Source organism: Callorhinus ursinus, unplaced genomic scaffold, assembly GCF_003265705.2.
Source record: "Callorhinus ursinus isolate GAN/ISIS: 27379988/994484 unplaced genomic scaffold, GSC_fseal_2.0 scaffold3, whole genome shotgun sequence".
NCBI classification, from domain to species: domain Eukaryota; kingdom Metazoa; phylum Chordata; class Mammalia; order Carnivora; family Otariidae; genus Callorhinus; species Callorhinus ursinus.
Genome location: NW_027397065.1, coordinates 26,051,457 through 26,077,003, shown reverse-complemented (window position 1 = coordinate 26,077,003; position 25,547 = coordinate 26,051,457). Strand labels below are relative to the sequence as shown.

The following is a 25,547-nucleotide window of genomic DNA, read 5'->3' as shown; positions in this document are numbered from 1 at the left end:
TTCAAGCCCCACACTGGGCCTAGAGCTTACTTAAAATTTTTTTTAAGTGTATGTATTTTTTTTTTTTTAAGAGTGGGGAGGAGGGGCAGAGGGAGAGGGAGAGAGAGAATCTCTTTTTTTTTAAGATTTTATTTATTTATTTGACAGAGAGAGACACAGCGAGAGAGGGAACACAAGCAGGGGGGAGTGGGAGAGGGAGAAGCAGGCTTCCCGTGGAGCAGGGAGCCCGATATGGGGCTCGATCCCAGGACCCTGGGATCATGATCTGAGCCAAAAGCAGACACTTAACGACTGAGCCACCCAGGCGCCCGGTGAAAGAGAATCTTAAGCAGGCTCCATGTCCACCCTGGAGCCCATGGGGGCAGGGAGCGGGGCGGCGGTGGGGGGGGGGGTTGTCTTGATCTCACAACCCTGAGATCATGACCTGAGCTGAAATCAAGAGTCAGACACTTAACCAACTGAGCCACCCAGGTGCCCCAGTATATGTATTTTTGAAAACAAATGAGCATAAAGCTTGAAATAGTAGAGCAGACAGCACAAAAGAGCAAAGCACAAAAACTCAGTAACAAAAATTAATACTGTGGACACTTCAGTATTTTGTCCATTGATTCTTACCAGTGGTATTCGTCTGGCCTGCTGTCTTCACACACAAACCTTGATGCATTTTCTTTTCTGATAGTTCTTAAACTCCAGCCAGACTGGTCTTAGATTAGCTACGTGACATTATCCAGTGGCGCGTGTTAGAAGTCACATTCCTAACCCACTTCCTCAAAGACTGACTTAGTAGTTTCAGGATAGGGCTTGAAGTCTGTGTTTTCAAGGTGCCTCCTATATTGCAGACGCAGGGGAGACTCAGGGACCTCTGCTCTGTACCCTCACTCGTTTTCACCCGAGTTTCTCCCCTGTCCCCGCTACCCATGCTGTGCCAAAAAGTGTGCCAACCTCTGCAGCCACTGTTTCAAACACTTATAACTACCCTGCCAAGGAGACGTTCTTAATCCCATAGTATAGGTGAGGAAACCAAGGCTCGATTATATTCACTAATTTGTCCAAAGTCTTCTGCCTCTTTCCTTGACAAGAACATGTAGTTAATACCATAGTTGATGTTAATTCATTCGCTGAAGCATGTAAAAAATCTCCTTAAGGGGATGGGCCAAGCCTTGCCCTTCCATGAGAGTCAGAAATTGATGGCAAGAAACAGAAACCCAGGGGCGTCTGGGTGGCTCAGATGGTTAAGCGTCTGCCTTCTGCTCAGGTCATGATCCCAGGGGCCTGGGATTGAGCCCTGCATTGGGCTCCCCGCTCAGCATTGAGTCTGCTTCTCCCTCTCCCTCTCCCTCTGCCCCTTCCCCCTGCTTGTTCTCTCTCAAGTAAATAAATAACAAATCTTTAAAAAAAAAAGGAAAAAGGGCGCCTGGGTGGCTCAGTTGGTTGAGCAACTGCCTTCGGCTCAGGTCATGATCCTGGAGTCCTGGGATCGAGTCCCGCATCGGGCTCCCTGCTCAGCGGGGAGTCTGCTTCTCTCTCTGACCCTCTTCCCTCTTGTGCTCTCATTCTCTCTCTCTCTCTCTGAAATAAATAGATAAAATCTTTAAAAAAAAAATAAAAATAAAAAAAAAGGAACAGAAACCCATTCAAAAGACATAAAGAAGACTTATGGAAAGGATATAGGAGAATTTCATGGAAACTGAATGTAGAAAATACAGCTTGGCCTTAAGGAAATTGGCTTAAACACAGGCTTGGGTGTTTGAGATACTTGAAATAACAGAGATAGATAATTCTCACATATTTATTTTCCCAACCTACGTATAAATGGCTTACACGCCTAAGTTTCTCCAGCCGGGTTCAGGAGCTGCCCTTTGTCTTCCCATAGCCATAAATGGAACATTGCAGGTCCCTCCTTCTTGCATAGCTGCCACTAGGGTGTCTACTCTCAACACCCCTCCTCCTCCCTGTTTTCACCGGGCTCCTGGCCTTTGCTGGATAAAACAAAGGAAGAAAGCGTTGCAGGGGAAAAGGGGCCCTTTATTCCCTAAAGGCTCTTTCATTCTATTTTTTTTTCTTTTTTAAGCTTTTATTTAAATTCCAGTTAGTTAATATATAGTGTAATATTAGTTTCAGTAAGGCTCTTTCATTCTAAATGAGAGAAGTCAACTCAAACTGACTTAAAAAAAAGGAAAAGAAATTTACTGGATTATGTAAATAAAAGATTCAGGATTAAGTCCAGCTCTGGAATTGGCTGGGGGGGTCACATTATAAACTGCCCCAGTTTCAACGATTTTCCTATAGCAGGCATTTAATAAATATTTGTTGAATTGAATTAAGGCTATGAATTTTCCAGAGTCAGGACGTCTAAGTATAGAATTTGTCATATTTCCTGGTTTTGATATATAGGGCTTTTATTTTTATTAATGTTAATATTTATTAATATTAATATATTAAGTATTTTTATTAATATTCTACAGTATGTAATATTTTATTTTATTTTTCATTGAAGAATTTGGAAGCCAGAATTTTTTTTTAATTTTCAAGTATAGTTAGGGATATTTGTGCATGTGTGTTTTTATTCTGTTTTTTGTTTTACTTCTAGTACTTAAGTACATTGTCTCTTTTAAACTTGAACTCTATATAGAAGGCTTCTTTCCCCTTTTTCCAAACTACTTGGAGGAGGGACTTGTCTGTGGCCTTATATACTACAATCCCCTCATGAGTACAGTAATAAATGTGCATACCTTATAGGGCTGTTATCAGGATTAAATGAGTTAATATACGTAAAATGTTTAGCACTGTGCCTGGTCCATAGTAAGCTGTCAGTAATAGCTCTAAATGATACTGTGTTCTTTTTCCTGAACTTGCAGTTTTGCTTTCAGTAGTATTCCACTTTGATAGATATAGGATGGTTTTTAATTACCCCCAACTTCTTTCTAACCAAGAGAATCACACAGATGAAGAACAAAAGGTAAAGAAAAACTTCCCTACTGGGCATCAGTGTGATGACTTTATGCAGCAACCCTTAAACAACACAACAATAACAACAAAAGCCAAGTTGATTTTGTTTTAAACATGTTCTCCCAGGTTCTGTGAGAGAATTTGCAGAGCCGCTGAGCAATGTGTTCACAGCGGAATCCTAATAAGAGATTCTAATTTTCTATTTTTTGAGGACTTCTTCCTCTCCACCAACACTGTGTAAACCTTCGGGGCAGGGATTAGGTCTTTCCTTTCTGGTCCTCACTGCTGTGCACAGGTGCCTAATAGAGAGCTGTGAAACACATTAGGAGTTTTGTGAGGTTTAAGAGCTCTATTAATAGAGTCCGCCAGACCTGTTCAGCTACTCAGAAATTAAGGAATCTGCCTTAAGAGCTATGCTCCGGCCTCCATTCACTTGCTTGTTATTATTGACCAATTATCATGGTCCTTGTTTGCATACATATTTGGTAATAATTTCAGATGGTGTGGAAAAGTGCTCTGTAAACTTTATACCTCACTGAATCCACTTAAGAGCCCCTCAAGGTAGGTGAGTTTTTCAGAAGATTACATGTGAAATAATGGAAAAGTAATCACCAGCCAAATTATTATTCCTTTTATGAATGAGGTAGACTTTTTAAAAAACATTTTATTTATTTGACAGAGAGAGAGAGAGAGACACGGTGAGAGAGGAAACACAAGCAGGGGGAGTGGGAGAGGGAGAGGCAAGCTCCCCACCTGAGCAGGGAGCCTGATGCAGGGCTCGATTCCTGGACCCTGGGATCACCACTGAGCTGAAGGCAGATGCTTGACTGACTGAGCCACCCAGGCGCCCCTGGATGAGGTAAGTTTTAACAATGTGGTAAGATTTTTAAAAATCTGCCAATCATAACTAACAAGTGGTGTTTGGTGGTTCTTTCAATGACATTAACTTAAAAATTTAAGAATTATTATTTGTTCTTACTACAAGTCTACCAAAAATGACTAATAGTGTAGCACTATATTCCTTAATACTCTTGGATCTAAAACCGCATATCCTCGTAAATATAATTTGTAAACACCTGACATTTAGTATTCAGATGTGTCAAACATCCTATCAGATGAAACCCAGAACATTTCGTGAGGCTGCGAAAGCCACCGGCTTTCTCTATTTTCAAGGTGGTTCTTCTGATCTCCCTTATCTGAGGGCAAACGTTTGGCAGAAGACCAATTCGCGTTGTGGCAGTGACTGTTTATATGCTTTCTCATACAGCGCTTTCAGCTCTAAGTCAGGGAAGGTGGAGGCCCGAAGGATCCGTCATCTTGTTCCCGGGCGCCTTTTCTTCTCTTTTTCATCTGACTTCTGGTCTTGAGGTGGGTAGTGCAGCTCCGCGACAGTACAACTCCACAGCCCTCTGAATTTAGGCTGGCCTTATCCCTCATTGTCGTCATTCACTCCCAGCCGGATTTACTGCCTCGCAAAAATTTTTTGCCATTAACTGGTCGCGGGAAACCCCGCGGGAGCCTCACGCACCCACAACCCCCACACACGCAGGGAACCCTGGCCCCGCTCGCGCCAGCCCACAAGCACGAGGAATCATTCCATTCCCAGCGACCAATCAGCGCTCCGCACGCTGCCGCGCCAGCCAATCCAAGCAAACACACGTTGCCCTGGCCAACTTAGGCCACAAGCTCTTCGGACACACCCGGCGTCTAGCAGGGGACTTGCCTGGGGGATTCGGCCCTCTTCCCCTGAGGGGCTTGGTGCCTTCCAATTGGCTGCGAGCGGCGGTGGCCCGTCGCCCATTGGCTGCTGCCGGCCCCGAAGGGCGGGGAAGCCGGGGGAGCGCTAGAGCGTCCGTGTCGCCGAAAGGCAGGAGTCTGGCGCGTGCCCGGCGCGCCTCGCAGCATACCACGCCTCGCTTCATCTCAGGTAGCCGTGGGTGCAGGCGCGGAGTCGTGGCGGAAGTGAGACGGCCTGGAGGGAGGGCGACGGGGGCTTCCGGGGCGCTCTCCCGGGTGCGTTTTCCGGAGCGGCCCCAGCGAGCCGGGCTGGGGAGGCCTGCGTGGGGGGTGGCGGACCGCGGCGTCCGGGCGGGTGCAGCCTTCACCCGTGAGAGAGGAAAGGAGTCCCCGGAAGGATCTCAGGCTTGCACCTCGCCTCTCTGCACCGCTCACCAGTTTAAGGACTTGGATGCCTACTAGGCGTCAGTTTCTGCATCCGTTAAATGGGGAATGGGTAGTAATAACCTTGCTTCTAGGGCCATGGTGAAGATTCACCGAGGTCGCGTTCCTGGGAAGGGTGCAGTGCTTCCTGGTTCGTAGTAGATGCACCGACAACGTAGGGCCCCATCTGCCCACAGCAAGCTTTGACTGAGGTGATACTGATGATAGAGGCAGCGTTTTCTAGGTTTACTATCTTCCGGCTTCGGTCCTTTAACTCATGTAATTCCTCAGTAGAGTTACCGTTATCCTTAAGGTGCAGTTAAGAAAGATTACCTGAGCTATTTTGGGATCTGGAGCCAGGACAAAATGACAGCTTTAGTGTAATGTCAGATTTTTTTATGTAAAGTCTCTTCCAGCTTGTGATCAACTTCCGGTGTTTTACAGAAGAGACTTTTAGACCCTGAAGGCAGAAGTCCTGAGTTAGAGTTCTGTCTGACTCCATCACTTACTAGCTGTGTGATCATGGACAAGTGACTTAGTTTCTCTGTTGGTACTTTCTCTGCAAAATAAGGATAATAGGATCAGCTTTTAAGGTTGTTTATGAAAATTAAGTGAAATAATACAATTTAAAGTGGCCAGAAAGACTGATCACATAGTAAATGATCAATAAATGTTAGCTATTATTTTAAATAAAGGATTAGAGCATTAGGAGCTCAAACATTAACTTGGACTCATGAGATATTATTAGAATTTAATATTGCCTTAACTGTTGTAAAAATCTCAACATTGTTGTAAAGCTTATACTAGAATAAGCTAAAGTGAACACTGAAACAGAGGGAAGGGCATTGGTCACGTTGTGGAATTGGCCTCCCTGTTGGATTCCTGCTACAGCCAGTCTCAAAAATGAGAAACTACTGTATTTGAGTTGGAAAAGCTAAATTACAAATTCAAGATTGATTGGAAATCAAGCATATGCTGAAATGTTTATGTTAGGTAGATAATATAATTTAATTTACAAGGTCTTGGTTTGCACAACATCTTGGGGAAAATCTATGGCATGTTAAATTGAAGCTATTCACGTAAACCCTTATCAATCGGGAAATGGAAGTTTAAACAATTCTGATAATATCTTTAACAAGTAAATTCTGACTTCATCATACTACATAGGTACAAACAGATTTTTATGACATTCACTATTTATTAGAGGTTAAAATGTTTTATTATGTTTCATATTTAAAATAGAACCTATGGCCATCTCCCTGTGATGTAAAGTTGATGAAAACTGGAGTTGTCTTGGCCAAAGACTATGGTGCTGATAGATGGCCACAAGACAGTTTCTGACTTTGGCAGGCTGCCCCCTCTACAATGGCAGCCAGTGTCTACACTAGTAGTAATCATTGCAGAGAAATGAGCATAGAAAACATGAACAAAAAGATTAGGTTAAAATAAGGGAAAAAATAAGAAAAAAAAAGTAAGAGAAAAAAATGAAGGTGGACATTACTGAGCACTGAGTAATTGGACTGTCAAAAGTATACAGCCTTTTTGAAGGAGCTGCTAGATTTTGATACGATTAAATGGTACCTATTCTCTGATATGTAAGTGATGGAATTGGAGAGTTTCCTGTTGTAGGTCAAGAAAGGAAATGAAAGGGGGCGCCTGGGTGGCTCAGATGGTTGGGCATCTGCCTTCGGCTCAGGTCATGATCCCAGGGTCCTGGGATCGAGCCCCGCATCGGGTTCCCTGCTTGGCGGGAAGCCTGCTTCTCCCTCTCCCTGTCCCACTCTCCCTGCCTGTGTTCCCTCTCTTGCCGTGTCTCTCTCTGTCAAATAAATAAAAACTTAAAAAAAAAAAAAAGGAATGAAAGAATTAGTAAGAGGGAGTTCAGAAAAGTATTTAAAACATTTTCCTTACATTCTCCACAGGTGGAGATTGCAGTAGAGCATATTGTATGCTTTCCTTTGGATTAATGGGAGTACTCTGTTTTATTAGAAGAGCATCAGGACCTTGAGAATAACCCCATTAGTGTTCGCTCCCCAGTTCTGGAATATATTTCCAGAGGTATGTTATGCTTGCCCACACACAGATAGTTTAGACAGTAACCATTATTCTCTTTTGGACTTAATCTTGATGAAAAAAATCCATGCAAGAATGAACTGCCTGGTTAAATACTTCATTGGGCTAAAAAAGAGCTTTCTGAGTTTACACTTGTTTGTTCTTCTTTCCTCCTCCTACTCCACTACCCTTAAAAGAGGCTCATTAATAATTTTTAATGTTTTAGCTTTGTTGTTGTTGCAATTCAGAGTTTACTTAAAAGGTGGAATAAGTCAACTTTGAGAGCAAAAAGTGGATTACATCCATTTCTGTAGTTCTGGGACCTGGTAGATACTAGATGTGTGGTAAATAAAATAGTAGACTTCCTTGAGAAATTGCTATGTTTAATTATGGCAATGGAATTTTTAGTCATTCAGAAGCTCAAGGATGATTGGTGTAAACAGACTCATCTTAGATATCTTGAGGTTTTCCATAAGTGAGACTAGTAGCTCACTGTCTACCTGTTTTTCCCACTTTTATTTCCTGGCTCCCTACTGCATGCTAGACATAGGAGCATAACATTGAACAAGTCACATTTCCTGTCCCCAAAAGTTTATAGTTAAATTGGAAAAGATGACCAATGAATAGTTACAGAGTTGCTGTGAGAAACATTGGTGGGGTGGGGGGAAAATAACCTAGTCTTTAGGGGAGTCCAAGAAAGAAGAGTAGAAATTAGGCAGTGAAGCTCAGCCAGATCATAAAAGGGCCCATAAGCCGTATTAAGGAGTTTGGACTTTATAGTAATCAGTGAGAGGGAATGATTACTAAGGTAAGCACCTTAAAGATCCAGATTCTCATCTTTATAGGTAGTTTTTATTGCTTACATTTGTGTAATGGATTTGTACAAAGATAATGTCTGTGATAATAACATTTTTACATTTCATCTTTGATTTCTATCAAGGAGATTTGAAAAAAAAAAAAAATCTTCCCGGCCAACCACAGGAACCTGGCAGGCAGCCTTTGGGTTTAAAGAATATTGTTTAATCATAATGATCCCAGCAATAGATAAATTAGTTTTTCAAGTCTTCTCTAGGAATTCATGTTTGTTTATAACATACCCTTGATTAAGGTCATTGTACTGGCTATCAAGTTGGCAGTCTCTTGAGGGGAAATGGGATACTTTCCTGACTGGCACACTTTTTGGATGAGCTCATCCACTTTTAGTCTATGGGTGGGATCTATATTTATTATATATTTTGCATCACTTACATCATTTACACAGATCCTAAGTTCTATGTTGACTTTTCTACATATACTTTCCCATGTTTCCCATATTTTGGGATACACCACCCCAAAATATGCCACTTTGGAATAAGGATTATTTTGAGCTGAAGGCAATTCAGCAAATGCAGAAAGAGCTGTTTTCCCTCCCTCTACTGCCTAAAAGTAGGACATAAATTTCCCTTTGTGAAGGTCTTCCCTCTCCCCTCTCCTATACTAGGAGGAGGACAACTCATCACTGGAGGTAGAGTTGGCACCCAAATTGTCTGAACAAACTTACTTTACTACCATAACTTTCTTTTCTATTAATTTTGTCTCATATATTTACTTTCTCTTAATTAACCACCCCTAGAAGCCCAAATTCCTTTTCCTTTGTCTTATCACTTTTCCACAATTTATCACCTTTTGTTAGCATGGTGTATAAGCCCTAAGTCTAACTGCTTTTTTTGGGTCTCCACTTTTTTCTTTTTTGTGAAGGCCTCTATGTATATAAAAAATAAAATATTAACAGCAAATAAAATTTGTGTGCCTTTTCTCCTGTTAATATACCTTCTTTCCGTTTAATCTGCAGGTCCCAGAGACAGAATCTAAGAGAGTAGAGAAAAAGGGTTTTTTTCTCCCCTACAGTTCTATAACATCTTGTTTATAATTTTTAATGGCTTATATGCTTTGTTCTGTGCTATTTAAATATTGACTACAATATTGATTTATTTCTGTCATCTTTAGTTTTTAGATAGTGGTTCTCAACTCTGGCTGAATAACAGAATGATCAGCGAGGCTTTTTATAGAACCTACATTTTTGGGGCCTACTCCAGAACAGGCCCAGTGAATCAGACTGTCTGGCAGTGGGCCCTGAAATCTAATATCTAAAAACAGTGTCAAAGAAAACTGGAGGCAGATAGAAGTTAAAGTGGCAAAGGCAAATCTTATTCAAGAACTATTACAGTAGAAAAAGATATGTCAGTATAGGATTGCACCCTGTTCTCTAGGCGCCTGGGTGGCTCAGTCAGTTAAGCCTCCAACTCTTGGTTTTGGCTCAGGTCATGATCTTGCAGTCTTGGGATCGAGCCCTGTGTCTGGCTTCATGCTCAGTGTGGAGTCTGCTTTGGATTCTCTCTTTCCCTCTGCCCTCCACCCCGTTCTCTCTCTCTCTCTCTCTCTCTCAAATAAACAAAAACATAAAAAAAAAAAAAAAAAAAAAGAATTGCACTCCATTCTAAGTACAACAAGGACAGTGGGGATTTGTAGCCAAGGAGCAGGATGGGTGTCAATGGATGGGAAATTGCTAAGAGGAAACATTAGGGGTAAGGGGGATTCTTGCTGAATGCAGAGCAGCATGCTAAGATCAACGGTAGGATGAGGAATTTTTGAGGGTGAGGGGTGTTTCCGTGAACTAGCTCAGCAGGATTCTTGCTAAAACTGAACTTAGGGGCCAAAGACAAGCCCAAGAACAAGGCCTAGTCAAAAAGAGGACTCAGAGGAGCCTAGGAAGGGAATCTTTGTCAACAGCTACAACTACTACAAAATGAAACAAAGGGGATTCTGATGTATGCATCTGTACTTGAGGATTGCCGCCTTATTTCCATAGAAGTTTGAGGCTTGACATTTCATTTAGATCTTTTCTTGATTTCCTTTTTAGTAGTAACTTGATGGTTCTGTAAATTGTGCAGCTTTTCCCCAGAAGGATACAGAAGAAAAATTCTTTATTCTTTTACTGGAGTGCACCAAGGCACCAAAAGGACACAGAATCAAGTCCAAATAATTCTGGTTTTGAAGCAGACACACTTCAACAAATATTTTAGGGGCCTATTGTGTTCCAGGCAATGTTTTAGTTGGTGGGGATATAGTGGTAAATAAGGCAGTCAAAAGCCCCAGCTCTATTAGTTGGGGATATGATGGTGAAAGGGTAGAATATAGTATACCAATAAATAAACAAGTTAATTTCAGATTGTGATAAGCACTATGAAGAAAATAAAAGAAGGCTATAATAGAGACTTGCAGAAGGCTGTATTCAGATAGGAGGTTTAAAATGAAATTTTCATTACAAGTTGTTTTTGGTCATGCTCAGATTTGGGATCTAATAATCCAGGCAGAGAAATAGCAAGTACAGAGCCCAGAGTCAGTGGCAAGCTTGGCCTATTTGGGGGGCAGAAAGAAAACTGGTAGGACAAGAATATTCTAGGCAACGAGAGGAGGTGGTGTGAATAGGCATCTCTTAATTTCTATGATTCTATGATTCTCTTGATTTCTAGGCTTTGTCTTTGAGCAACTGGTTCAGTTACCATTTTAAAAGTAAATTGTTGGGGCACCTGGGTGGCTCAGTCAGTTAAGCATCCTAACTCTTGATCTCGGCTCAGGTCCTGATCTCAGGGTCCTGAGTTCAAGCCCTATGTTGGGCTCCATGCTGGGCGTGGAGCCTACATTAAAACATAAATAAATAAAAATAAGATAAATTGTTAAGATGGGGAGGACTGAGTGAAATTGAGGGAAGCCTAGGGTGATACCCATTAGGATGAAGCTCTAAAAAGACTTCTGGATCTGGGACTTTGGAGTTCTCTCTCTCTCTCCCCATTTCCCCTTCTCTCCAGCCTTTCCACATTTCAGCCTCAAGATGGCCAGAGTTTTTGCATGCTTGCATGTTGATCAAAGGCTCCCAGAGCAATTAGTCTAAAAGAAACCTGCAGAGCCTGCATGGACTTTTCTAACCTAGCCTAGGAAGTCATGCAGTCACAGACCACCTCTTGATGGGAAGCAATGTTTTTAAAACTGTCACATTACAGAAGCTTTCATTATATCGTTTATTATCTTTAAGGTTAATAATCATTTCTCTTTAAAAACAATGTTGAACAGTAGCTTATCTTTGGAATTATTAATGATATATAAAATGATGAACCATTTATTTATGCTGTACTGATGGTTCTAAAAGTCTTCATATGACTTCCTTCCTTACACAGATACTGAATCCTCTAACACTTTATCAAATGATATAAAATATTGAAAACGGTGCAGTTCTTCAAACTTTTGAAATTGTTCAGAGTTCTGTAAACCCTAACCTGAAAGGATATATGAACAGGTTTCTAGTTGAGCTTGTCATTAGTTTTCTAGAATGAGTCCTAAATCTGTTGGATATTAAATTAAAAATTTAATGGCTGTGAAACTCTAAAGACTTTTTAAAAAAATTCATTCCTTGTGTATTTATTTTTGTAGTTTGGAAACAGCAATATTTTTTTCTTTACATTATCTAGAATTCTATAATGTATTTCTTTTTATTATATTCCTTTAGGAAGGGAACTAGGATTGTAGTTTACTTTTATATGAGTGATTTTAATAACTTAAAAATGTGTGATACTCATCCTTGAGTAGGTGTTACTCATCTTGGCAGCTTTTAGGAAAAAAAACCTATGCCCAGGTCCTACTCTCAGAGATTCTGATTAGTTGATTTGGGGTGGGATCCAGGTTTAAGTATCTTTTATGGCTCCCCAGGTGATTCTATTATGAAGCCATATTTGAGACTCACTGGTCTACTGCTTCAAATTGTGGTATTTGCTGATGCTAATCTTTGTCTTTGTAACAGAAGAAAAAAATGGAAGGCCTGCCTGATGCTGCTGCTTTTGCAGCTAAACTTAAAAACACTCTCATCCAGTACCATAGCATCGAAGATGATAAGTGGCGAGTTGCCAAGAAAACGGTAAATTACCTAAATTGCTTATATATGGCATTTATCTTCTATCTAGTGAGATGGTTGATGACTTTCAAAATGGTAAGGGAAAATAGGGACCATACTTTGGGTGGATGGCAGGATAGATAATTAAGATAATAAAGTCGGTGGTTTGACATCTCACCAAGGCAAAAGCAATAATCCTGCACTGATTTCATTACTGCTTTAGATATTGGACCTGAGAATAGACTCTGGCAACACGAGCCTAAAGAATAGGTTCTAAAGTCAACATATAAAATGTAACATGTACTGATAGTTTGAAATAGTTCCAGATACTTCAACAAGCCTGTGAGGGTGGCCAGTTAGTATTCTTTTCTATTGGTATGACTTGTCCAAACTATCACATGGCTGAGTGTTGACAGAGCCAACCCTAGAACCCAGGACTCTTCTAATGAAGTACTCTAGCTAGTCTGATATTCAGAATTTCTTGGGAAATGATCAGAAAAAAAAGATGTAGGGACTAATTCAAGGTCGCACTGTCATAATAGATGTGAATTGTTTGATTTTAAAAAAGATATGAGCAAGTTCAGAATGAAATATTTAGCATTCCTCTTGTCTTAGTCTAAATGTGTCAGTAATGGTAAATAGATAAGATTGGAGTGAAGCAAATAATAATGGCTGGTGAGGATATTAACAATGTTTGCGTCTCATTAAGCTACTGAGAAATCTGTTTTGGACGTCTGTACTTTAAGCAAAATGTGAAGAACTTTAGGATACAGAAGAAAATCAAATATGGATCATTTTGATAGTATAAGTGACTTTTATGTATCTCTTTGAATATTTACTTAAGTTTTATTTTAATGCAAAGACTGATGTTCTGTAACTTGAAATTGTCAGTTTTTTATCCAGAGTTCCACCTAGGTAATGATTTAGGCCCATATACTGTTTGCTATTTTTCCAGAAAGATGTAACAATTTGGAGAAAACCTTCAGAAGAATTTAATGGATACCTGTAAGTAAATTCTTGTAGTTTTATGTAGCTCTTAAGACATTGCCAGACTTCATATATATATATAAAAATGATCACTAAATCATCATTGCCAGTAAAATTTGGCTTTTAAGATTTGTGAATTGTGTAAGACTGTTGAATCACAGACCTGTACCTCTGAAACAAATAATACATTATATGTTAAAAAAAGAAAAAAAGAAGAAGATAGTAGGAAGGAAAAAATGAAGGGGGGGAATCAGAGGGGGAGACGAACCATGAGACACTATGGACCCTGAGAAACAAACTGAGGGTTCTAGAGGGGAGGGGGGTGGGGGGATAGGTTAGCCTGGTGTTGGGTATTAAAGAGGGCACGTTCTGCGTGGAGCACTGGGTGTTATGCACAAACAATGAATCATGGAACACTACATCAAAAACTAATGATGTATGGTGATTAACATAACATAATAAAATAAAAAAAAGATTTTAAACTTTCTGAAGAAGCATATCACCTTATGAATTCAAAGCCTTTAAAGTGTCCATATCTCTTGTGGACTGAGTTGATAGTAAGGGGAATCATAAATAATGATATCGCATGGCCTATAGAAATCTTAAATTTCTTAGCACAGTGTATAACTCCCTTCTAATATTCTTCTATATTTACTTAGTGCTGTAGCATACTTTAAGAATTTATCTTAAAGAAATCATAGGAAAGATAATAGTTAAGTACTTATCTCTTCCATCACAACATTACTTATAATATTAAAAATGACAAACAACTTGAATAATCAATAGAGAATGGTTAAATTTTGAAATGTGATATTTTACAGTCTTTAAAAACTATGTTTTCAAATATTAGTTTAAAACACAAGAAAATGCTCAAGATGTAAAGTGAATAAAGCAGAATATGAAACTGCATGTAGAATTGTGCGTTGACTTTAATTTTTATGTATTAAAATATTTTTACTTAACACCAAATACACACCTTGAGATGGCTGCTTTATAGGTGATTTCTATTTCCATTTTTTGATATTTGCATATAGTTGAACATGAGTTACACTTTTCAGCAGAAGAAAAAAATACTGTTTTTTAAAGCCAGTAGAGAGACAGTTGTCTTGTGTAATTGGAGTGGAATGTTCATATCCTTGGGACTCAGTCCTTTTAAAAATGAAACTGTGGGTCCCACTTACTATGTGTTCTCAAGTATAATCCCAAAGATAGCATTTCCAGAAAGATGAGTTATACAATATTTATGACAAGGACCAGGAAACTAGAGTTGTGGATTAAGCATTGTAAGCAAGTGTGAAGTTAATCCTTTAGATCACTGATTCCCAGTGGGGGTTGAAAAGCACAAAAAAGTGCCAGGGGAGCATTATGCTTGGTGATTTGAGGGGACTTCATTGAAGAGCTAGTATATGAACTGAGCTTTAACGCAAGAATGGGTTATTTCTTAGGGGATGAAGGGCGGGTTCATATTCCAGGCAGAGGGGATTGCATCTACTACATACACACAGGTGGAAAACACTCTAAGGAGTTTGTTTAGGGAAGCAGAAGTGATATTTGTATAGCTGGAGCATAAAGTATGAGGGTAGGGAGAGCATATGTCTGAAGGCTTTTTGAATTCTAAAGTAAGGAATTGAATATTGTGCTTACCTTTGCTTAGCCTTTACTCCCACCTCCCAGGTCATCAAAGATTTTGAACTTAATCTGATAGCACTGTGAGAAATGGAAATGAGCATGGAGAGTTTAGAGAAGAGGTTTTACCCTGGGAGTCCATGGCTAGCTTCTTAAAGTTTCCTTAAGATCATAAACATAATTTTGTGTCAATGTTATATTCCTGGGAAGAGATCTTTGGCTTTTTTTCAGAAACTCAAAGAGATACGTGGTCCAAAGAGCTAGAAATGGTTGCAGTGTTGAGTTGGACACAGAGTGCCCAAACTAAGGACGTAGCATGAGAGTTGAAAAGGGCAAGCGAATGTGAAAAGGATCTAATGGTGGTGGTGGTGATGATAACTGACATTCATCGAGAGCCAAATATTGTTCTAAGCACTTTACATTTAGGAAGTCATCTTGATAAAACATGGTGACTTTTGTTCTGACTGTTGAAATGGGATGAAGAGAAAAAGAGTCAAAAGTTGAATCCCAGATGTCTAATTTGGGATTAATTTGTATTGCCCCATTCACACCCTCCACCCCAAGTTCGAGAACACAGGAGGGAAGAGCAGATTTAGGATGGCAGAGATAGTGTAAGTTTGAGCTGGAAATACTTACAAAATGATAAAACAGCTTCAGCTGCTTTAAAAAAAATCTTTTCAAAAGACCTGCCCAACATGTTACTGATAGAGTTAAACCAATCTATCTCTAATTTCTTCTCTTTTCTTTCCTCCCCAGAGGTAGCTACTGTCTTAAAGTGTATTCCTGTTTTATACTTTGACCACATATATATGTGTGTGTTTCCTCTAGTAATTTCCTTTTGATTTTTTTCCATTTAATGTAGTGTTTTTTTCAGGATTTAGCCATGTTGTTACATGCAAATCTATTCTTTCACATTCATATGAAAATAATTACGATGTGTTTAGCTGTGTTTGTAAATTTTTAGGTTGTTGACAGTTCTTCCTTATAAAATACAGTGCTGTAGTAAACTTCCTTAGTATCTGTCTCCTTCTATACACATGTGTGATTTTCTTTGGGTATGTACCTGGATCTTAAGGACATGCATCATTCAACTACACTAGACATTGCCAATAATTGCTCTCTAAAGTGGTAGCAGTTTGAGAGTTCTCATTCCCTTCCATTCAATACTTGTTATGTTTTTACTCTGCCAGTCTCAGGGATATGAGATGGTATCTTGTTAGTATTTACTTGAGTACGAGTGAAGTTAGCATCTTTTCTAAATTTATTGACATTTCCGATCAATCTTTTATCTTTTGTCCTTATTTTCTTTGGATTGTCTTTTTTTCATTGGTTTATAGGAATTAATTATGTATTCTCTATAATAATTATGGCTGTTTATATGTGTTGCACATACCTTCTTCCAGTCTGTGGCTAGTTTTTAAAGAAATTGCTTATTTTGTCATTTGTGGTATGCAAGTTTTTAATTTTAACTGCCTTGTATTATTTGTGTTTTTGTTTATGTGTTCAAGAATTTTCCCCTGTATCCTGAAGTCACAAATATGTATTTTTCTCAAAGTTTTAAATTTTATGTAGTGGTCTTTAGTCTGTCTGGAATTAATTGTTTTGAATGGTGTCAAGTAGTGATTCAGTTTTTAATTTCTCTTTAGGGTAGGTACTGAATCAAAGCGCCATTTATGGAATAGTACATCCTTTCCCTACTGATACGTAGTGCCACCTTTGAAATATGTCGAGTTCTGCTATTATTCATGAGTCAAACCTCTGTGTGCTATTCCTGGGTGACCTATTTTCCTGTTCCTGTAAAAAAGTTTTTGAAAGTCAGAGTAAAAATATGTGCATACTAATAACATGTTAGAGCCTAACTGAGAAAAGAACAGCATGCAGAATAAATGAAGCTCGAGTGTTGTATGGACTGTTTTCGGCTACACCGTAACATGAAGGTACTTTCCTATGTTCATGATAACATAATTTAGCCTTCAGATCACTTGTTAGATTTGAGGGCAAAGAGTACATTCTGATGAAATAATTGATATAACTTAATTTATCAGAAAAACTGTTGGGATTTATTCCCTTTAAAAAAAATCTTTATTAACTTTTACTCTGTTTGAAGTTAGCTCTGAACTATGAGGGCATGCTGAAAATTTTCAGACTAATAGCATTTGACCTTAATATTTTTTTCTCCAGTTTCAAAGCCCAAGGTGCTATAGATGACAGCGTCAATAGTGTCATAGACCATATACGCCCAGGTCCCTGTCGCTTGGATTGGGACAGCTTAATGACTTCAATGGACATTTTGGAACACTTTGAAGAGGTATTTATTTAGAAACATTACTTCAGATTGTGTGTGTGTGCGTGTGCGTGCGTGTGAGAGAGAGCATGTGAGTATGAGCATGTGCACCCACTTGTATTCATTGTTTTGAGAGTAAGTAGTCGAGGCAGAGATCTCACAGGGGAATCCTTGCTGCCTTTTAAAAAGCTTGAGTTTCCTCATATTAATGAGTATTAGTCAGAACTGAGTTTGTTTTACACAGTAGCTCTACCCTTGCTGCTTAAGAAAACTGTCAGCTCTTTAATTGTAAAACTTAAGTTGAGATTCTGAAATCTGAAATTCTAAAAACACCACCATCATATTCAGGTTTCTAGGTAATCGTATGTAGGTTTTTCCATTAATGTTAAGCCAAAATCAAAGACCAAAAATAAAAATGCCACCTTAGGCATTAGAGGATGATGTAACCAAAGTGGGTTGTTCTTTAATTCATTTTTCCCATGTTTGAATTTCTTTATTGAAACATTTGGTATTTTGGTCCAAATATTTGTGGATTTTATCTTGAACACCTGTAGTCTACACCACCTACTTCTGTGTTGAATATCATATATATAAGGCCACTGCACTGAGTTAGAGATTTAGATACTGGGTAACTTACCTCTTTGTATTTTGATCATAACCTTATTCAGTCCCATACAGTGGCCATGAGATTTAGACTAGAGATCTAAGCCTATCAGAATCACTGTAAGAATTATTATTAATAAGAATTATAAATACATTTTAAATGAATATTAGTTTTTTACTAAGGGTTAATTTATGATATATGAGTCCATATGTTTCCTAAGTAGTAACACCTGTCACCTCTTCTCTTTCAGAATTGCTGTGTGATACGTTATACTACTGCTGGTCAGCTTTGGAATATAATTTCCCCAAGAGAGTTTGTTGATTTCTCCTACACTGTGGGCTATGAAGAAGGGCTTTTGTCCTGTGGTAATGATCTCAAAACCTTATACTTTCTTTTCACTTGTTTTAAATATTTGAGTTTTCCCGGCTGGATGTTTCAATGTGAGATATATTTTCAGCCTTCACACTTATTTTATAATCACTAAGCTTTGCAAATGCTACATCACAGGAATTAAAATAACAATATCAAGAAGGGTTTTGAAATCTTTCTGGTAAGTTTTTATTCTCAGTTACATGGTATCCTCCAGGTCATAGCTAACAAACAGGAATCATGTAGCTGCCTCTGAGAAAGGGATGTAGTAAGCAGATTAAGTCACTCTCAGAAAACAGCTTCTTAGTCATATACATAGAAAAAATAGGCATGGTATGTGTTAGAATATTTTTCCTTCCTTGAGCTGTGTAATATTTTTTAAAAAAATGAAAAATACTGCTATTAGAAAGCTCCTGCTTTCTAAAATATATCTATAGGTAAATCAATCTTTTTTTGTATATAGTATATGCTCGAGTTGGCAGTTGTAGGTAAATATCTACTTGTTTACTCTTAGCCAGCCAGTACCAAAGTTGGATGTGGTAGTGCCTTTAGGGAGTAGTGGTGGTACCATAGTTTTGATTTTTGGCACTTTGAAGCCTGGATGCTACCACCAAGATTCATAGTTTCCAAGGAGTTACCAAGATGACATAATGTTACCTATTCTGATGGGAGTAGAACTTTCCCCATTACCTCTAGCCCTCTGTCAGAATTCTACTTGGTATTTATCTTTTTCATTCTTCTATGGTCACTCTTGGGGCTTAGTTTTCATCTACATGAGTAAAAAGAAAATTTTTTTTAATTTAATTTTATTATGTTACGTTAATCACCATACATTCCATCATTAGTTTTTGATGTAGTGTTCCATGATTCATTGTTTGCGTATAACCCAGTGCTCCGTTCAATACGTGCCCTCTTTAATACCCATCACCAGGCTAACCCATCCCCCCACCCCCCTCCCCTCTAGAACCCTCCGTTTGTTTCTCAGAGTCCATAGTGTCTCATGGTTCGTCTCCCCCTCCAATTTCCCCCCCTTCATTTTTCCCTTCCTACCAAAAGAAGAAAAATATTTAAACAAGAAATCTGATAATATTATTGTATGAGAGTTGTAGACTAATCTCAGTCACTGCTATTAATGGTGTTATTTTAAAATTTCCTTGTAGGGCTAAGTGTTGACTGGAATGAAAAGAGACCAGAATTTATTCGTGGATATAACCATCCTTGTGGTTGGTTTTGTGTTCGACATAAAGACAATCCACACCAGAGTCTTTTGACAGGCTACATTCAGACGGATCTGCGCGGGATGATTCCTCAGTCTGCGGTAGATACAGCCATGGCCAGCACTTTAGTCAACTTCTACGGTGATTTACAAAAAGCCCTACAAAAGGCATAATACATTTAAACTTGTAGTACGATAGTCCCCCAAATCAACTTTTTCTCTCAGCTGCATGGCCTGTGAAAATCATCCTTTCCTCTCTTCTTTGTAGCCTATAGAAAAATTTGAGATGATTTGCTGGTTTATTTTATTCCTAAAGTAAATAGTTATCTAAGAGAGGGCATTTCCATTTTCTTAGACACTGACTGCCACACTGTTTGGTACAGCAGTGTGTCTAAGCATGGAGAATATGACCCACATCCGTGAAGATGTAGGTATACTTCTTTGACCTGAACTCTTAAGAAACTGAATACTGCCTCAGTATGAATATTTTGGCTACTTGGAAATTGGAGAAAGCACAAGCTTCATGTTGTTAGTTAAAATCCCTGTTTTAGAGTTTTAGGAACATTTTCTAAGTTTTAACTATTTTTGGAAGCTAAATATTAGTGCTTTACTTTTGGTATGCTCTATGAATTTGCCAGTATCTTGGACTAAAGCAAAAACTATATTTTATACAGGTGAACTTCATTGTCAGGTGACTTGTACTACTTTAACTATTGAAAAAATCAAAGAATAGATAACAGTAGTATAGATACAATTCAAATACAATTGTTTTGACACCTAGATAACATTCTTTTGTGGATATCTTTAAAAATGTATTTGTATCTTTCTGTGCGTTTCTTTTGGAAGGCCTAAAAAGCATTTATGCATGGCTAAACCAGTACAAAGAAGTGCCAAATATGTGCTGGGGACACCACATTGATTGGATTGTATGAACTGGTTGGTGGTATCCTATATTCACACAACAGCAAATTGTCTAGAAATCAAATTCAGTGAGTGTTTTGTTCATGTTTTAGTTTAGTTTTGTTTTTTTTTAAATTAGCCCTCAAGAAATAGCTTTTAATTCTTAGAAGTATGTGATATTCTGTAGGAAAATAATCAGATTTTCAGTCTTTCTCATGTGATCCATGTTCAGATTTCAGTTTTAAAGTATCTTTCACCTCATAAAGTATTACTAAGTACATCATAAACATTCACAGCTGTGATATAACTTCAGTCTGGAACTTTAACAAATACATTCATAGATTTGTCCACATGCCTGGATGAGTCATTTTATAACAAGCATGGACTATAATAGGTCCCTTAATCTATGGCTGCCTTAAATGAACATTCCTGAATGATTTTAACATTCCAGATGATTCTTTGGCTTTTGAATAACCACCTGGTTTACTTCTAAAATGAGACCTTGAGGTGACTCAGTATATCCATGCAAATGTTTGTATTTATGTTTGTGTTTGGGCACACGTCTTGAAATCTTATCTTCCTGTTCAATGTGAGTTGTTTATATGGTACTTACTGTATCCATGGTTTTGTTTCTTCTTCTTTTTTTTTGATTAATTTTTTTATACTCTATATTTTATATTCTAGTATTCTGTCTGGGATGGTGAATGCCAGCAGATGTCCAATTATATGGTGCCCAGATCGGGTGAGGGATTTGCAGTAAGATTGCCTGAGCTGGGTACCCCTAAAGCAAATAAACTGTCCACTCAGTGACTCTAATGTTCTCTCTGTCTTTTTCAACTTATACCTCCAATTAGTGACTACATAATCTACTGCTGAATTGGACCCATTGCATGTAAAAGGACCTTCACGGAAGAATTTTTGTTGCAATACTGAGTCATATGATAGGTTGAAAAATAATATTTGAATCGCCTGAAATTTATATGCAGCTTCTAGATGGCACTTTAGATCTGGCTGGTCTCTAGTTGGCACTTTTTTTTTAAAAAAACAGCTTTATTGAGGTATAATTTACATGCTGTACAACTTAACTGGCTGGAAGTATACAATCCAGTGATTTTTGAATACATTTATAGTTGTGCGGTCATCACCACAATCCAGTTTTAGAACATTTCTATCAACCAAAAAGACTCCTTTGCCTGTTTGCAGACTCCTGTCTAACCAAAGTTTAGCACAGTTGCCAATATACAGAAGATGAAAAAGATTAGAGTAGGTTTTATCTGGTTTTGTTTTTAAGCGTAGAGGCATAGTTGATTCTAAGCTCAGGCCTTTTGTGGTAATACATTAAATATGTTATCTCAAATACCGTAATTATACAAAAATTTAATGAATGGGTTGGGATTAATATTAAACATATAATTGAATCTGCTATTTCTGTAGCAGTGCTATAGAATAGAAAAATAATGTGAGCCATATACTATGTAATTTAAAATTTTCTAGCAGTCACATTAAAAAAGATAAAACAAAACAGCTGGTGTTAATTTTAATAATATAATTTATTTAACTCAGCAGATCCCAACTATTACCATTTTACCATGTAATCAATGTAAACACTCATTAGGATAGTTTATATTCTTCTTCTGTACTAATTCCTTGAAATCTGGTGTGTATTTTACTAATTTGGATTAGCCACATTTTAAGTTTGCATTATCCACATCAGGCCAGTGGCCTGCATTGAATAGCACAGATCTGTAGTATATGAATTAATTTGTCTTTTTATAATATAAAGTAATGCATTTCATGGAATTACTCTCTTAAATACAAAATGTTTTCTGGTCTCTGGAGCCTGAGTGCTTGCTAAATGGGGACTTCTGAACATTAGAAATAAATTAGTTTGTAGTTGTTAATAAAATAAAAATTATAGCCAAAAAAACTTTTCCTTGAAAGATGACCCCTTTCAGGGGGCAGTGAATGAAACAAAAAAATATAATCTGCCTTGTTAGGTGGTTGATTATTTTTTTTAGCTTATAGCTAGTTTGTATCAGAAACCTATTTATGCAGGAAATATTGGCATAGTACTGTTTTCAGTACACATTACCTATTTTTTTAAGGACATAGTTTCATACAAAAAATCATAAGTTATCATAAGTGATACTTTTGCATGAAGTTTTAGTTTGTATTGATAACTCTTGATTAACCCTTGAAGTTTAATGCAATACTTAGCAAAAATAATTGCGGGAACTTAGTGTCTGCAGTGATGTATAATATGAACTGCTAGAGTGTCTTCATTTTACTGTTCATCGAGGTTGGATGTATTTGAAATTGTAGATTTCTACATGTAAAATTATCTCCCAGTAAAAATAATTTTCTTTCTTTTCCTCTTTCCTCCTCCTTTCTTTACTAACTGAAAGGCTTATTATCAGCACTCAGGTTGAATTAAATTCACATCTCAAACTAAAAATTCTGCAGTTGAGGTTGCCTCTGGGGAAGATAGGAAAACATTGCACAATTTAAGCCCTTAATTGTATATTGAGCTTTTGGGTATGAGTAATTTCCTTTGATGTAGATAAGAGCTTTACCTATTGACTCAAGAGCACACTGGCGCCCTTAGAATCAGTGGTTAAAATCCAGATCCTTTTACTTACATGGATACTGCAGCTGTCTCCACCTTACGGGTAAATTTTGAAACCCAGAGAAGTTAGGGGACTTTACCAGGTTTCCATCAGAATGGGTGTCAGATAATCACTTGTGTGGTGTATCTCCATTGCCTTTCTTACTTAACAGCTCCTAGAAGGTGGGATCTGAGCATACCAGAAACATAGGAAGTTGGAATTTTAATTTCTTCATAATTTTGTTGTTTCCAAAGATTTTACATGTATAAATAAAAGTTCATCTCATACAATTCAATAAAAGCTGTACTATATATAGATTTTATTTTTTAAGAAGTTTATAATTCTTTTATGAGCCAATATGTAAAACTCGAACCTTTAATAAACTAAAAGCATGTTTTAATATAAGCTGTATTTATTTTTAAATTGCTATGAAAAATATCAGAATAAATTACTAGACACTCTTATCACTGATACAGTCTGAGTTGCTTTAACCTTCAATACTGAAAAAGTTTCATATGTGTGAACTTAAAATATGTAATTTAACTTCCTATATTCTTACAAAAGAAAAATATAAACTGGAAAATAGCGATTAATAACTCATCTGCTAACCTCTCAGCAAAGCCTCATAGAATGTTAGCCCAAATACTGCTGACTTTTGATTTGCTTTTATGTAGCCGGGATGATGATGAATGTGTTCTTCCCTTACTACGGCAACATATACACAGGGCTTACTGTACACATATTTAAATAATGGTGTGAACTTGATTAGGAATTGTGATCATTTCATTTGAAGTTGAAGAAAGCTGGAAGTGATGACACAAAGAGACTCGATCTGTGTTACCAGAAAGTAACTATGGATGCTGTGGGCAGCATGCAGTAGAAAATATGACTATTAAATGGTTTAAACAAACTGAGTTATTTCTCATTTAATAATGAATCTGGATATAGGTAATTTAGTGTTTATCAGTTCAAAGATGTCAGGGCCAGAGTTTCTGCAGTTCTTATCTTTCTCTCATAATGATAAGGTGATTGACTAGCCCTGAAAATTACATGCACATTCAAGTCAAGAAGCAGGGGAAGGCTTGGCACCACTCATTGGTCTCTTTTATCAGGAAAGTAAAAGCTTTCCCAGAAACCTCCACTAGCTTTCCTTTCCAGTAGTCTCTGCCACATGACCACCGTTGCTGAAAGGGTGGTTGGGGAGGCAAGCATAAGGATTTCCAGCCTTTTGAAGAGAGGGATGGTGATGAATGACTCTTTGGATAGCCAACATAGCATCTCTTAGGGGATCAGCTCTGGAAAGTGGGTGTAAAGCTCCTTCAGATGTCAATAGGAAACGGATAGACTACCAAAATAGAAATGAAAATAGCCAAGTAGTCATTCACTTCATGAAAAATTTATTGGTCCTCTTTTTCATGGCAGACACTACATAGCCATCCTGAGAAGTGATGGAGCTTCTGTACATTGTCAAGGGCTGGTGTCACATGGCATTTAACACGAATGACCTTTGTTTCTATTACCCCATAATATTTTCAGAAAATATAATAGGTACGATTATATTACAGATAATATAATAATAGAATATGTTATTTTATTCCTCTCGAGCAAAGGGTCCGCTACAGATGAAGGCTTCTCTAGCTATGAGATGACAAGATTGCCGGAAAACAGGAACTGCAAATGTGTCCAGGAGGTGGGGGGTGGAGCCGTGCTACTGTGTTATCAGCTGTCCGGGTAATTAGGGGGCTGTACTGTTCTGCTGGTAAAAATAATGGTGGAAGCATAGCGTAAAAGTACTAAACGAGGCTTTTTATTCCTTATTTGGATAGTATTCTTTTTCAGGAGCTTTACCTTCCTACTTAGGTTTTGCTTTTGTGACATCCCTTCAATACAAAGCAGCTGATTTTTTAATTCAAGGAAGTGGTCTCGAGATTGTACAAAACCAGGTTGAAATAAAAAAATGTGTTTATATAAAAAACGGACTTGCAGATGGGAGAGGTTTTTATTTTTCTCTAGCATTTCCCTCAGTTGAGAAGTCATTGTTTAGGATAAGTGTCTTCTCAACAAAGCAAGGGTTTTGGACCTAATGGTAGTAGCAAGCCACGGTTCTGAGAGCAAGCCCCTTCCCCTCAGATATTTCATACAAATGCTTGCTCATTGAGTGGCCAAGCTTAAGACTCGGAGCTCTTTTTACAACTCTTGCAATCAGCTTCTTAAGAGTGAACGTGCACTTTTTTGCCTCTCATTCTCAGGTCCGGTAGGTTTGCAAGCATCATCATGAAGTGACCACTAAATACCATTTGGTCCAGCAATGAGCAACGCCACATTAGGATTATTTCCTTAGGATAGATGTTCCCCAATACAGGAAAGGCTTTATGTAGTATTACTGAGAAAAGAAAAAGAACTGAGACTGAATCATTATGCAGCTATCATAAATGTTTGTGATGATTATATAGAAATGGTTGTGCTATAGGGATACACTGGTACAAAAAAAGTTATAATACAATTACAAGTCTGTAAGAAAAAAGTCACCTAATGCTAGAGAAAAAACAACAGTGCTTGCCTTTGGAAGGTGTTATTGTGATTTTCTACTTTTCTGTATTTTCAAATTTTTATAATGAAAAGTCAGTTTTTCTCTGAAGTGCTGCATTTAACTTTTATCCAGTGAACTGACTTGAACAGACGGGCAACCCAGGTCTGTTCTCTTCCTCACCACGAACTGTGACCTCTGATAAGTCATTGCCTCCCTGGGTCTCTCTTCTCTTTAATAAAATGAGCTTGTTGGATTAAGTGATGAATAAGGTCCCCTTTTAATTTTAATAATTTTAGGACTTCATGACATCACTGTATAGTGTTTAAAGAGGCTATGAAAC

General features: G+C 38.0%; 1 protein-coding gene across 7 annotated transcripts; it reads left to right on the top strand.

Annotated features, from left to right (window-relative positions):
* The first annotated feature begins 4,625 nt into the window (after window positions 1-4,625).
* On the top strand, window positions 4,626-20,881 carry STARD4 (StAR related lipid transfer domain containing 4). Of its 7 annotated transcripts, none has more exons than XM_025866883.2 (6): window positions 4,626-4,876; window positions 11,996-12,109; window positions 13,041-13,090; window positions 16,880-17,006; window positions 17,837-17,951; window positions 19,116-20,881. In XM_025866883.2, exons 2-6 carry the CDS (start codon window positions 12,005-12,007, stop codon window positions 19,343-19,345), a joined length of 627 nt encoding a protein of 208 aa, XP_025722668.1. In that variant the 5' UTR covers window positions 4,626-4,876; window positions 11,996-12,004; the 3' UTR covers window positions 19,346-20,881. The 7 variants fall into 7 exon arrangements, with proteins under 7 accessions (XP_025722668.1, XP_073745245.1, XP_073745266.1 ...); XM_073889144.1 differs by lacking the exon at window positions 4,626-4,876 and adding an exon at window positions 4,944-4,962; XM_073889165.1 differs by lacking the exon at window positions 4,626-4,876 and adding an exon at window positions 16,345-16,635 and having other exon boundaries at window positions 13,045-13,090.
* Window positions 20,882-25,547: the final 4,666 nt, after the last annotated feature.